The sequence below is a fragment of the Orcinus orca genome, chromosome 17 (genome assembly GCF_937001465.1).
Source record: "Orcinus orca chromosome 17, mOrcOrc1.1, whole genome shotgun sequence".
Taxonomy (NCBI): domain Eukaryota; kingdom Metazoa; phylum Chordata; class Mammalia; order Artiodactyla; family Delphinidae; genus Orcinus; species Orcinus orca.
In genome coordinates, this window is record NC_064575.1 from 58,796,940 (window position 1) to 58,811,373 (window position 14,434).

At 35.2% G+C, this 14,434-nt stretch overlaps 1 protein-coding gene across 3 annotated transcripts in view; it reads left to right on the plus strand.

Moving 5' to 3' along the window:
• EMC2 (ER membrane protein complex subunit 2) overlaps positions 1-14,434 on the plus strand; it is a 111,836-nt gene that overhangs the window by 23,005 nt on the left and 74,397 nt on the right. For all 3 annotated transcript variants that reach the window (XR_007472570.1, XM_004282939.3, XM_033411239.2), the window contains exons 6-9: positions 7,085-7,170; positions 7,321-7,380; positions 12,791-12,872; positions 13,689-13,799. Coding sequence is in view for 2 of the 3 variants with exons in the window: in XM_004282939.3 (XP_004282987.1) it covers positions 7,085-7,170; positions 7,321-7,380; positions 12,791-12,872; positions 13,689-13,799 (339 nt within the window). In the remaining variant the exon portion in view is untranslated. The remainder of the gene's footprint in view (positions 1-7,084; positions 7,171-7,320; positions 7,381-12,790; positions 12,873-13,688; positions 13,800-14,434) is intronic.

Here is a 14,434-nt window from a genome sequence, read left to right on the forward strand (position 1 = left end):
TAACATGTACCCATGTTAAAAAATTACAAACAGTACAGAGTATATGGTGAAAAATAAGTCCTCCCACCCCTGATCTCAAGTCCTCCTTCACTTAGGCAAACGTTGTTAACAATTTCTTAAGAACTCTTCCAGAAATTTTTTCTCATGCACACACAAATAGGTGTGTGTGCATGCGTGTCACTTTTGACAGGGAGAGTGGTTGGAAATGCAAATGGTAGCATACTCTACCTAGCAATATCTTTTAAAGTTCGTGTGCTGTCAGCACATCCTTTACCTCATCCTTTAGGTACCTGCATAGCATTGTAATGCATGGATATATAATCCCTGTCTTGATGGAAAACTTTCTTTTAATTAAGTCCCCTTGGTATCTGATATATTCTTCCCAGAAGCAGTGTTGCAGTACATGTCATTTGTAGGATAGATTCCTAGAAGTGAAGTCTCCTAGTCTGGAGGTCCATGTATTTTAAAATTTGATAGTTGTTACCAGATTTCCCTCCACAGAAGCTTTTTAGCTGTCTATACTCATTTATTTGGTATATGAGAGTGCTTCTTGCCCTGTATCCTCCCAGGTGGTATATTATCAGCTTTTTTTGTGTTTAACCTTTGCCAGTGTAATTAGTTAAAAATGTTACTTTGTTTTAATTTGCATTATGAGTGATGTTTAATATCTTCTAAAGGGCTTAAAGGGCCAGGTGTATTTCTCTTTTTGAACTGCCTCCTTTAACACGATTTTCGCATGAAATTTCATTTCTATTCTTGTTGAAGAGAGGGCATGGTTCTGGTGCTCTTTGTAAGTTTTAACCTCCCCCTTCTTCCTGACTGATTTACTGCTGAGGAAAACTAGGGCTCTAAGGAACAATATTTTATACCTTTTAGTTGGTTCATTGTTCAGAGTGACTAGCGATACAAGAAAGTCTACATTTGTGAACCTCCTGGTATGTTACACTTTAGAATTTTAATTTTTTTCTGCATTATCAATACATTTTTATTTCTTTTTTTGTTTTTAATTGAAGTATAGTTGATTTACAATATTCTGTTAGTTTCAGGTATACAGCATAGTGATTTGGGCCTTTTTGCAGATTAGATTCCATTATAAGTTATTGCAAGATATTGGGTGTAACAGAATTTTAATTTTTTTTTTTTTTTTTTTGCGGTACGCGGGCCTCTCACTGCCGTGGCCTCTCCCGCTGCGGAGCACAGGCTCCGGACGCGCAGGCTCAGCGGCCATGGCTCACGGGCCCAGCCACTCCGCGGCACGTGGGATCTTCCCGGACCGGGGCACGAACCCGCGTCCCCTGCATCTCCAGGCGGACCCTCAACCACTGCGCCACCAGGGAAGCCCCAGAATTTTAATTTTTATTCTTAGAAAATGGAGAATGAAGTCAAATTTTGATTAGTGAAATTCCACCAGATTTTTTTTTTAGAGATAACTTTGTCAGTAATACGGGAGTTGGTTTGAAAGAGGTGAAAAGAGATGAAATAGTAATTTGGAGGCTGTTCTGTCTTAGGCTAGAGATTATGGGGATCTAAACCTAGGATAAGTAGAATTGAAGAGGATGGGGGTTGGATGAAAGTATATTTTGCAATAAAAATATACAAATGATGCAAACTTAGATATGAATGTTATTTTAGAAGGATAACTCTGAAGTATGAAAATTTTCGTCACCAGCTCATCAAAATCAAGTATTGAATTAGGCTCACTGTGAGCTTTTTATCCTTTAGATTACCCCAACACCGGTCAGTTTTTTGTTTGCCTGCTTTTAAAGTAAAAGTAGGCTTTTCATCCTTTGAAAGCTCTTTGAGGGAAAAATTATGTCCATTGCATGCAACAATGCCTAGCATATATGCCTTCAGTAAATACTTGTTGAATGAATGAATGCCTTTCAGAAAGAAAGTACAATAATTCTTATCTTTTTAGTTATATTTCATATTTCAGAAAGATCAGATTTTGCCTCCAATTGTGAGCTGCCTGTTACGATATATCAAATATTTGAAGTCTTATTTTGGAATTAGATGTAATTGCCTCTGTGCCAAGAGTGAAGATGGTTTATTTTTTTTTTAATAAATTTTATTTATTTATTTTTGGCTGTGTTGGGTCTTCGTTGCTGTGCGCGGGCTTTCTCCGGTTGCGGCAAGCGAGGGCCACTCTTCGTTGAGGTGCGTGGACCTCTCATTGCAGTGGCTTCTTTTGTTGTGTGCAGAGCACAGGCTCTAGGTGCGCAGGCTTCAGCAGCCGTGGCACGTGGGCTCAGTAGTTGTGACCCGCGGGCTCCAGAGCACAGGCTCAGTAGCTGTGATGCGTGGGCCCAGTTGCTCTGCGGCACGTGGGATCTTCCCATGCTCGAACCCGTGTCCCCCACATTGGCAGGCAGATTCCCAACCACTGCACCACCAGGGAAGGCCCTGAAAATGCTTTTAGAATGCCATATTTCCCAGGGTCACGGCATAAGCCTCGGAGGCAGAAGAACTTGGAACTCTGCTTTCCCTTTGTTGGCGTGGTCTGTTTCTGTGTCCCAACATCTGGGGTAGGGGGCTTTCTAGGTTGTATTTTGCTGGTAGACCTTAACCCTTTAATCATTTTCTAGGTTCTCTCCCTACGTGGCCTCATTTTTTTTTAAGATGTGATATGTCTTTCAGGAAAAATTGCTAGCTAGCTCCTTGTACATATACAGAGGTATGTACGAAATTTATGGTCATAAGAATGTTTTGAAGTTGCATAGTTTATAATAGAAATTCTGACTCCATTATTAAAATGGCTTGTAAAATGTGGAACAGTTTTCATTTTTGACTTAAACTGACTTTTACAAAGGTTGATCTAAACAAGAAATATAGAAAAATTCAGAATATTGGCATATTTTATAAGATAAAAAGTATAAGAAAGAAATATAAATGGAAATTGATAGTCAAGACTCTACTTAATGTCTAGTGCTATTTTAAAAACTGTTTTGGCATATAATTGATGTAGAGTAGACTGCACATATTTAAGGTGTATAATTTGATAAGTTTGGACATTTGTATACACTTGTGAAACCATCACCACAATCATAATGAACAAAACCATCATGCTCTAAAGTTCTCTTTGCTCCTTTTGATTTTTGTATTCTTATATATATTGTTTGAGCTTTCTTGTGAGATATCATTAAGTTACTTGCAAACAATTTCATCCTTTTGGGTCTTTGTTAGACAGGACCAGAACAGTGTTTATACTGGGACTAATTAATTCCCCATTATGTTCTTCTGGGTAGTCTGTTCACTGCCCCAGGAATCATGGCATTTTCCAGTCTGGCTGGTAGGAAGGGGCACTATTCCCAGCCCTGTGTGAGCTCTGGGCACATTTTCTCCTAAACTTTTCTGGTAGATCTTTCCTTGGCTGTAGTGCTTTCCACATACACATGCACTGATCAGTGCGAACCTGAGTACTCGAGGGAAACCCTTGGGATTCAAGGCGAATCTCTTTAGAGTCTCCATTCTGTATTTTTCTCTCTTCTCCTGTACTCTGTCCCGTGAACTGTAGCCTCTTTGATCTTCTTGGACTCTGAGCTCCTTATGAACTCACAGCTCAACCTGATTTTCTTTTCTTGCCCAGCACCCTTGAAACTCTCTCAAAGCAGTCAGTCAGGGCCCACCTCAGTTGTTTCTGCCTGTCAGGGATCAACTCTCCTTTTTTGCCTGTCGTCCTATGCCTTAAAAGTGGTTGTTTTATATATATAGTACAGTTCTTTCATGGTCTCAGGCAAGAGGGTACAACCGCTCCCTGTTACTCCATCTTGGCCGGAAATGAAATCTCTGCTTAATGCTTATTTTAAATGATCATGGTTTTTGTGCCAGAATGTGGTAGTATTTTTCTGTAGAGGGCTGTTGTATGTGACTTAATGATCCATTGTTGCCTGTATGATAGTGATTGCCATATAGGTTTTTCTTTAAGCTGTCATGTATAGTTTCATTAGGAAGACTGGCTTTGCATAGTTGAATAGTTACCTCTTAAAAGTGTGTTTTAGGGCTTCCCTGGTGGCGCAGTGGTTGAGAGTCCGCCTGCCGAATCAGCGGACACGGGTTCGTGCCCTGGTCCGGGAAGATCCCACATGCCGCGGAGCGGCTGGGGCCGTGAGCCATGGCCGCTGAGCCTGCGCGTCCGGAGCCTGTGCTCCGCAGCGGGAGAGGCCACAACAGTGAGAGGCCCGCGAACCACAAAAAAAAAAAAGTGTGTTTTAAACCTTATAATATTAGGAGATAAGTTACTATTATCTTAGGCCTTACATGGTTAAGCAGTGTATTGCTTATTATAGTAGAGATTTTGGGGCATGTTTCACAAATTGATTAGTAAAACCTTATGTTTAAACTCTTTGCTTATACTTCACTGAAGTGTTTGTTAGGTGGAAAACTCTTAGTTTTTAAAATAGGCTATTACAAAGTTAATACTGAATTTCTGTTTTACGTTATAAAATTATGGCATTCCACCTACTATAAATATACATAATTCAAAATAATAGTAACAAATTAATCTGTAATATTTCAGTTTCAGGAACTCTTATCAATAAATCTAGAATGGGAATCAGAAATTTGAGATCCTACTTCTCATCCTACCTCTTTTGATGCATTTAGGTTGTTTAAACCTCTGTTTTTCATTATTTACAAAAGGATTGTGTTTTAAAAAGGCATTTTTAAAGATTAATTATCTTTGAAACACTAGCAGTGCTTTATAAACTGTATTCTGCAAAATGCTGCTGACCTAAAAATTTTGGTGTTTGTTCAACAGTAGAGACATGATTCTCTTGTCAAATCAATGAGAAAATGAGTTAATATTAGACAGGTGTTTTTAAAAAAACGAAACTCATTTTGTGAATAATGGTGTCCATTACAGTGTTCATACCACATCTCTTACTGTAGAGGTATTAGTTGCTATTCATGTTTATACTTTGACTTTTTGTCTCTTATTTGTGGCATTTGAATGCAGTATTTTCAACAAGTTTCACTGCATCTATACAATATCTCATTTCAGCTAATACAAATCCTGTAAGGATTGGGGCAATATATCAATATTAAACTAAGCAAGCCTGTGCCAGTTCTTTAAAGATCTCATAGGCAGAGCTTTTGGCAAGGTTTAACACATATATATTAAGCATAGACCAAAGGTAAAAAAGAAGGAAGATAACATTTATTCAGTACTGTTATATGCTGTGTACTGTGTTAGATACTTCACTTTGATACTTGGAGATTGGTGGTATTATTGAAGTTTGGGCAGGTCGGATGTTTTGGTCTTGGTTAGAAAGCTCGTAAGTGACAAGAGTTGGGATTCAGTTCCTTGTTTTTTTTTATTTCAAAACCTAGACTCTCCGCTCTAACATATTGCCTGTGGAAGAAGTAGTGTCATCAAAAATGAAATGAATAAACAAAAATGTTTCAAATTCTGTTGAACTGGTGAAATTAGATAATATATGCCCCAAAGAAATTAGTTTCTTAATTGTGTTAATTTAATCCTCACCTATTTTCAGAAGGACTTTGGAATAAGGCGTACATTTGAAGTCTAATATTCTTCCTAAAGGCTTTAGGATTGAGTTACTTTTAGAGCTTTACTTTTCCTTTCCTTCTGAATTCTTGAGACTTAAACTTTACATTTATTATGGCACTTTCATTGTTGTGCATAGTGAAATTATTCCAAAAATATTTGAGTTCCTGCTGTGTGGCAGGTGTTCTGGTAGGCATTCAGCATGAACCATATAACATTTTTAACAAATGTGTCATTCTTTCATTACTGAAATATTGTTATTACTATTATTATAAATATTGCTTTTGGTCATATTTATTGGGAGTCTCTTGATTCACTCTGATATTTTGACTTTCAGTTTTTCAGAGCAAAAACCCACCTTTTCCACCCCAGGACAGATAGCTCCTTTGGTCTAAAGAGGCCCCATTCATTTTACAGTACTTCCCTTGTCTGTATCTTGTGGAATGTGTTTTACATAAAACAATGACAATCATGTTCATAATTAATAAGCCTAACCTAGCCCTAATTATAGTGTTTTATTGTTTAGTCTTCTGCATTGAATTAAACAGAGATGGAGGGGATATAAATTTAATAATTCACACAGAGCCCTCCAGTCACTTCAGCCCCAAACATACAGTCTTGATTATACACAATGCTGCTGTCTCCTATGCCTTTGCTCCTGTGTTCTCCTACTGTGCAGTATCGTCCCTCCACACAACTTTCTTTTCTGCTTTCTTAATGTCTACTTGCACTTTCTCTTTCAGCCCAGGTATCACATCTGGGACGCTCTTTGCTTCCTGTGCTTCCACTTCCTCCCATCTGCCACAGCCTTGTTAGGATCACCTCTGTGTTGCCACAACATCTTAGATATCTCTATTATTGTCTTTTTATTTGATGTCTCTTTCTCTTATCAGACTGAGCTCCTGCAAGGAATTATCTTTTCCTTTTTTTTTATCCTTATATTTTCATTGTCCAGCACAGTACCTGGCAAACAACAGATGTTTGTTACATATTTGATGAATGTATAAATAAATGGCATTGATTTTTATATATTTAAAAAGCTTTAAGTTGCAGGTTTTAAATGTTTTGTCTATTATAAAATATTTCTTTCAGCACCTATATTATTGTTTTGAAAGACTCTTAGGTAGATTTTTCTCTTGAAATTGTGAAAAAAGTTATTTGAAGCCATATTTGTATAATGACATTCAAGTGGCCACAGTAAGATTATTTTCTAATCTCCACTATCCCTCTATCTCTTAAGATACAGATCTTATGAATGAGACAGAGTAAAGGACTTTAGGCTGGATAAAGATTAGGATTCCCTGCTGGCTTGTAATTATCAGAATCTGGATGGTTATTTATTTGAATGAAATGATGCATACATTGTGTACATCAAAAGTAAAGCACATGTGATTGTTAGAGGAATGTTTGAACTCCCCAGTGGGATGTCATGGGGTATGTTTATAAACTCCCACTAAGCAGTAGTTTTACAATGGAATTTCACTGGCATTGAGATAATAATTTGCACAGTCAAATTACCTCTTTACAAAAACCCAGGGAATCATGAGGGTCTAATCCTTTATTAATGTCAACCCACAGGCTGCAAGAAAGCGTAAGATTGCCATTCGAAAAGCCCAGGGGAAAAATGTGGAGGCCATTCGGGAACTGAATGAGTATCTGGAACAGTGAGTGTCTTACAAGAGGATTGTGTTTTGTTATTCTGATAAATCTTTTTTAATTAAAATGGAATTTGCATTTGATTTTCCTTTTTGCCTCCATGCTGTTCATTTATAGAATATCTACACACTTACTTTTTTTCCCTTTCCTCTCACCAGATTTGTTGGAGACCAAGAAGCCTGGCATGAACTTGCAGAACTTTATATCAATGAACATGAGTAAGTCGTTAACACATAAAATTTCGTTAAGGAGTGCAATTTTCATCACTATATAAGTTCAGAAGGCATAGTAGTTTCTAAAGGATTGGTGAGAGGTATGAATCACGTCATTTTAAATTAGCAAAATAAATAAGTGAAGAAAAACAAATCGACAGTTTGTTGGTTATAATATGTGAATTGCTTTAAGTAGGTCATTTGTGTTTTGCTAAATTATTTTTGTTTGGGAAATGAGTTTTCTTTCAAATACAGATGGCATTCTTTGGAGTTAGAAAGGCATGTATGTGCTGAGCTAAGGTTATTTTTAGTGAATCAAAATTGTGAATTTTTAGAATTTAAATTGTTCTTACATACAAAGAGTATTATACTCCCTGCTGTTTAAAAATTCTGTCAATTGTATGCATTTATTAGCCTTAGTGCCAAGAGAATCAACTCTTGCAAAGTAGAAGCATTCTGTTGCCTGGGTAAAAAACCAAGAATAATCAAGAATGTTGAATGCTGTAGGAACTTGCTTATTGGATATTTAATGTTTTTGTTAGCTTTTTTTTATTGCAGTGACAGGAGGAAATCCCAGTGTGAGAGGATTAGCCCAGTCTTAGCGCAAGTTTTCTAATATCACAGCATTAACGCTAACCTCTATCTAGAGGCAGGCTTTTTTTCCCCTTTTTTCTTAGTGAGGAGTCTGAAGTATATCACATTGTTTCTTTCCTTCCTTTTCAGAGAACAGAATCAGATTCTCATGCACATATTCTTACTGTGCACGAATACTTAGAATACTTAACCTCATCCTCATAGTACAAATAGCTGACATAGGAAATAATATCGAATGAAGATACTTGTCTCTTGCCTTTTCTCAGGGGTATATATGTATGTGAAATAGAGTTAATGTATTATCTGTGTAATTCTAATAAAAGTGGCGGCGAAAATAAAATGTCACTTAATGAATGTGTACTGTATTCTGGGAACCATTTTTCATTTCTCTATTATATATGCTGGCTATCAGATTCTCTTTGTTTTTTGTTTGGAAGTTATTTCCTGAACCATGTTTGGATGCTTGTATGATCATATTTGTAAATATACTTAGCTTTCTCTTACGTATGTAAGAGTGGTAGTGTATTTGGTTAAGTGGTAATGTTTCTATTTTTCATTGTTTTAAAGTCAACATTTATAAAGTATTTTATTAAAATGTAAATTATTTGTATGCTGGAAACTATAAAATATTAATTAATGAAATTAAAGAACACCTAAATAATACCAAATTCATAGATTGGAGGCTCAGTATTGTTTTGTTTGTTTTTTAGGGTTTTGTTTTTGTTTTTATTGAAGTATAGTTGATTTACAATGTTGTGTTAGTTTCAGGTATACAGCAAAGTGATTCAGTTACACATACATATAATGATTATCTTTATTTAAATTTTTCCTTGGGCTAAATTCTTAGAAGTAGAATTACTTGATTAAATGATATGCACATTTTCAGTGGTTTTGATAAATCATTCCTAGATGTGCACTAGAAAGGTAGTGTCAGTTTACTCTCACATTAGCAATTATTAGAATGTCCACTTAACAACACCAGGTGCTACTATTCTTTCTAATCTTTGCAAATTTTGATAAGTGAAAATTGGTTACACGTTTTTTAAGAGCTCTTTATGTAAATGATATGAGCCTTTGTCCTGTCAAGAATATATCCTTGTTTATTATGTCTTTTTAATATTGATTTTTTTAACTTATAGAAACTTTATATTTTTAGATGGTCAGATATATCAATTTATATTGCTTTCAGGTTTTCTGTCCTCTAAGAACTATATAAATATATATGTTTTTTTCTTCTACTTCTTTATCAATTTTACCTTTTTACATGTATTTGTAATATTTCTATATTTAGTTCTCAAATAGGTTATACTTTATTTTTAACCTATCATTAAATTTATTATTTGCCTCACCTTGTAATAGCCACATTCAGTTTTGCTTTGTTTCGCATCTCTAAAGAGTTTATTGAGATAGGGTTGGATGTACATTTAAGAGAAATGAACTGAAGAATCACAAGAAATCAAGAGATACAAAGACAGAAAAGCACCTGAAAAATAGTTTCTTTTCATGGGAAATGATACTTACATTCTGCCTACCCTTTTATCTTGTATTACAAAACTCTTTTTGGTCTTGAAGCTAGTTACTTACACAATGTTTATTTTTTCTAATTGAACACTTAGAAGGGATATTCAGATTTACAGTGAGTGGAAATAAATGTCTTCAGATTTTTTGAAACTGTATGAAGATTAGAATGTTCACTTAATTCATTTAACTTGTTTGAGCAAGTCATTGTCTTCGGTAGGGTATTGTTGGTACAAGTAGTAAGTTACTGTGGAATGTCAGTTTACCACAGTTTTGTGGACCTGGTGGCAAAAATGAACCAATTTAGGAATTGCTTGATATATTTAATATTTTGACATTCTTTTCTTCATATTAATAGTTATAGTAAGTCACAGGCAGCATTGCGAATCTAGATGTAGACTTTTTTACTCCAAATAAATTTCCACAGTAGACTGTTCATATAAGTCTATTCAGTGATTTTATAGAGAGAAAAGGGGATATAGAATTCTGCCACATACTTTTTTTATGTCTTTAAGTTATTTTTATTTAAATTTGCTTCTGATTTATAAATTCTAGATACAGTTATTCTAGTGGTATATGTCACACCAGTTGATCACATTGAGACACTTGCTCTAAGTATAAAAAATTTGTCATGATTTATGCCTTAACCCACAGTACATATTATAAACAAAAATATGTATTTTAAACAAAGATACTGAATTTTTTTGTACTTGATTTGTAGTTAAAAATAGATGTTATATCAGCAGGGAGCAGTTTAGTAAAGATTGATTATGATTGTGATTATTGTAGGTACAGCCTTACTATAAAATTCTATAACAAAGGGAATTATCAGAATCCTGTAAGGAAAAATCACAATGTTGATAAAGCAGTCAAGGAACAAATATTATAACCTATACATATGCTTTTGTGAGGAACAGAAGAACTTCAAAAGCTTTAGTTACTGACTCTAATGTAGTAATAATAGTGGTTATTCTATTTTAAATGGATTCCAATTATTTTGACTTCTCTAAATCTTAGTCTCATGAGTTGTATGTAATGAATTAATTTCTTTATATATCTGCATTGGTATTGGCTATGTACCATCTTGGGAGAACTGAGAAAATAGTCATCACTCAAATCACTTTTGTATGGCTTAATACTCTTGTGTACCCCTGGCTGAGAAAAACTGGATTAGACCATTTCTCACTCCTTCCAGCTCTAAGTTTATTTGATTCTATACTTTATCCACAAAATTAATTTGATTTTATATTTTGTAAAATTGGGGGAAGGTATCCCCTCGTATGTGATACTAAATAATTTTTGAGAAAAGTATCTTGGCATTCATTTTTCATTAGAAACTCCTCTCTGCCCATTTTATCTTACATTATGTTATATAAGAATCAGAGTCACTGTTCTGCTCAACCCATTTAAATCTCTAAGAACATTTATTCTTAGCATTAATATGAATTTTTGGCGTTACCGTAAAGGAACACATTTAGAAGGGAACTATCTTTCTGATGAAGCTGGTGTTTAAGGTAGAGACGACTTCCCCTTCTACACAATGATGAATAAATATCAGATAGGTAGTCACAGTACTTTTGTTCTACACATTTATTGTCATTTGTTCAGTCATTCATTATATAGCTATCATATAACAAGAACCAATACTAGGTTTTGGGCATAAATATGAAAAGGGCTAAATAGCAGCATGATCTTTGATGAGAATTATATATAAGGTCCTTCATAAGTTTAAAATGCTGTGATTTGGGGCTAATCTGCAGGGTGTTTTTGGTTCCTTTGGCCCTTTGGGTTTGATTGCTGTACCTGTTCTTATGTTACCGTTGACATATTCATCACTACCATCACCACCTCGATTCTTCATCCTGATGTGTAGTGTATATAGGTAGTATGCATTGTGGTTAAGAGTGTAGGCTGTCTGCCTACTTCCTAGGGTTTTGGTGGGATTAAATGAATTAATATTTGTAACACACCTAGAGAAGTGCATGATACATAATGAGTACCTAATAAAAGTTAGCTATTATTAGTCAGTATTTCACATGTTTGAAACTGCAACGTATATATTTTGAAAACTAAGTATATCAGACATTAGTGTAAAATAGATACCTTTGTATATTGGTGACAGATGTCAAAAATAACTGTAGGTAGCCTTTTTCTGTTGTAATGTCATAACCTCCTCACTGGGACTGAATCTTACAAGACCTGTGTTCTTTAGGATTTCCTGTAAATAGGAAGGATATTCACAGGGCTTAAACATATAAAATACATTAAGGAGAATTATAGTCATGTGGTATAAAACTATTTTTCCAGAACCCTTTGCAGCAGTTTTCTCCTTAGGTTTTCAGTAAAGATTTTGTTTCTCTACCACATGATTAAATAGTAGTAGAGTGCATATCAAAACCACTAACTTGATCTGTTTTTCATGGGTTTAGAAATTCATAACTTAATAACTTTGTATTTGACAGTAACCTTAAATAATGAAAAGTCTTTGTAATAGAATATGTGGGATATGTCTGTAAAGGATTTTTAGTGAATAGAGAATATTTAGTGTTTATTTCCTCATTACACTTTAACTATTTGAATATTTTATTAAATGATCAGTGGACTTGTAGAACCTATTTTATATGTAACCTGATCCAAGATCTTGAAGCCTGTGTTGTTAATTATGTTTGGATGTCATCCTAGTGACCCAGTTTTAAAAATTTAATATCTCGGGACTTCCCTGGTGGCACAGTGGTTAAGAATCTGCCTGCCAGTGCAGGGGACACAGGTTCGAGCCCTGGACCGGGAAGATCCCACATGCCGTGGAGCAGCTAAGCCTGTGCGCCACAACTACTGAGCCTGTGCTCTAGAGCCCGCAAGCCACAACTACTGAGGCCATGTGGCACAGCTGCTGAAGGCTGCGCGCCTAGAGCCCATGCTCCGCAACAAGAGAAGCCACGGCAATGAGAAGCCCGCGCACTGTGTAACCCTTGCTTGGTGCAAATAGAGAAAGCCCCGCGCACTGCAATGAAGACCCAACGCAGCCATACATACATACATACATACATAAAAAAATAAGAAAAAAAGAAAAATGTACTATCTCTTGATAGTTCACAGGCTGCTTTAGGATTTAAGCTTCTGTGTATTCATTTCATTAAAAAATATTCATATTTATGAATTCAAGATAGGTACTTTATTAATAAAGGTATTTAAAGTATTTTGGGAATAAAATGTGTAATATCACTAAAATTGTTTTTAAATTATTTTAAGGTGTAACTGACATAAAATTTATGACTTTTAAAATTAACTCCTTGATGTTTTTCAGCTATGCTAAAGCGGCGTTTTGTTTAGAGGAGCTTATGATGACTAATCCACACAACCACTTATACTGTCAGCAGTATGCTGAAGTAAGTATTTTCAAAAACAATTGTATGTGATTTTATTTTTGTTGGTGTGGGTATTATTATGGAACTAAGAATATGTCGTTAACGTTAGGCAAGTATATAAATATGTAAGATGTGATGAAAATTGATTTATGGGAGTAAAATTTTTAATACTATAATGGAAATACTGACTTTTCAGTTAAATGCACTTATTTAAAATAGTGAAATTCTTTGTATTTTTCTAATTGCATACTGTATTCTTTCTTAATTATGAATTATATCACAGTTATCGCCATTTAATGGACTTTAAGGCATTTTACAGTGATTACAGTTTTTACATCCATATTCTAGGAAATTCATATTAAGGTCAGTATTTTGGAAAGTAGGAAGTATTTATCTTATTTGATTAACTGTTAAGAATAGCAATACAATTGAATTCTATAAGGTTAAAAGGACTTCATCATTAAGGAATGTCAGTGCAACTAGGAAAGGACAATGGACTATGAAGTCTAGTTTTATAATACTAGTAATAGAAAATAAAGTTGTGAAGCATTTCGAAGGCAGTTGAAATAGAAATTATACTGCCTTTTTTATATTGGCAGCAGTTTTTTATTTTAAAAGCTCAGTGATCTTAATGTTCATAGAATATAATGATTCTGGAGGGTAGGTTATGCTTTAAAGTTTAGATTAGCTTTAACAACTTTAAGATGAATTCTTTTAACATCTTGCATTTGTTTACAGAATATCTGTTTCAATTACTAATGCCTATGGTATGATGAAACATGCTATATTTCAAAGTAGTAAAATAAACAGGTTTCAGCACTCCATAATTTTTAACAGGTTAAATATACCCAAGGTGGACTTGAAAATCTTGAACTTTCAAGAAAGTATTTTGCACAGGCATTGAAACTGAACAACAGAAATATGAGAGCTTTGTTTGGACTTTACATGGTGAGTTGAGGTGCATGTTTAATGTTATTTTATGAAATGTCATTTAAAGTCCGTTAACCGTCCCAGTTAATCACTTCCCTCTTTTTTTTTTTGTATTTCATTGATAAGCATATGATTTTTTTCCTCTATCCTCTAGTTAATTATGAGCAATAGGTTGTAAGGCAGTTATATTTTTAAATGTTAATATATCCCAGCTATTTGACATTTTATTGTCAATTATCTTCTACTATATCAGAATTTAAATCTGCCTTTATGAAATTAAATAGTAACAGATACAAAGCTATATTATGTATTTCTTTTTTTTTTTTTTTTTTTTTGCGGTACGTGGGCCTCTCACTGTTGTGGCCTCTCCCGTTGCGGAGCACAGGCTCCGGATGCTCAGGCTCAGTGGCTATGGCTCACGGGCCCAGCCGCTCCGCGGCATGTGGGATCTTCCTGGACCGGGGCACGAATCCGTGTCCCCTGCATCAGCAGGCGGACTCTCAACCACTGCGCCACCAGGGAAGCCCAAAGTGATTTCCTTCTTTTTTGTTTTATTCTTTTTTGGGTTTTTTTGCGGTACGCGGGCCTCTCACTGTTGTGGCCTCTCCCGTTGCGGAGCACAGGCTCCGGACGCGCAGGCTTAGTGGCCGTGG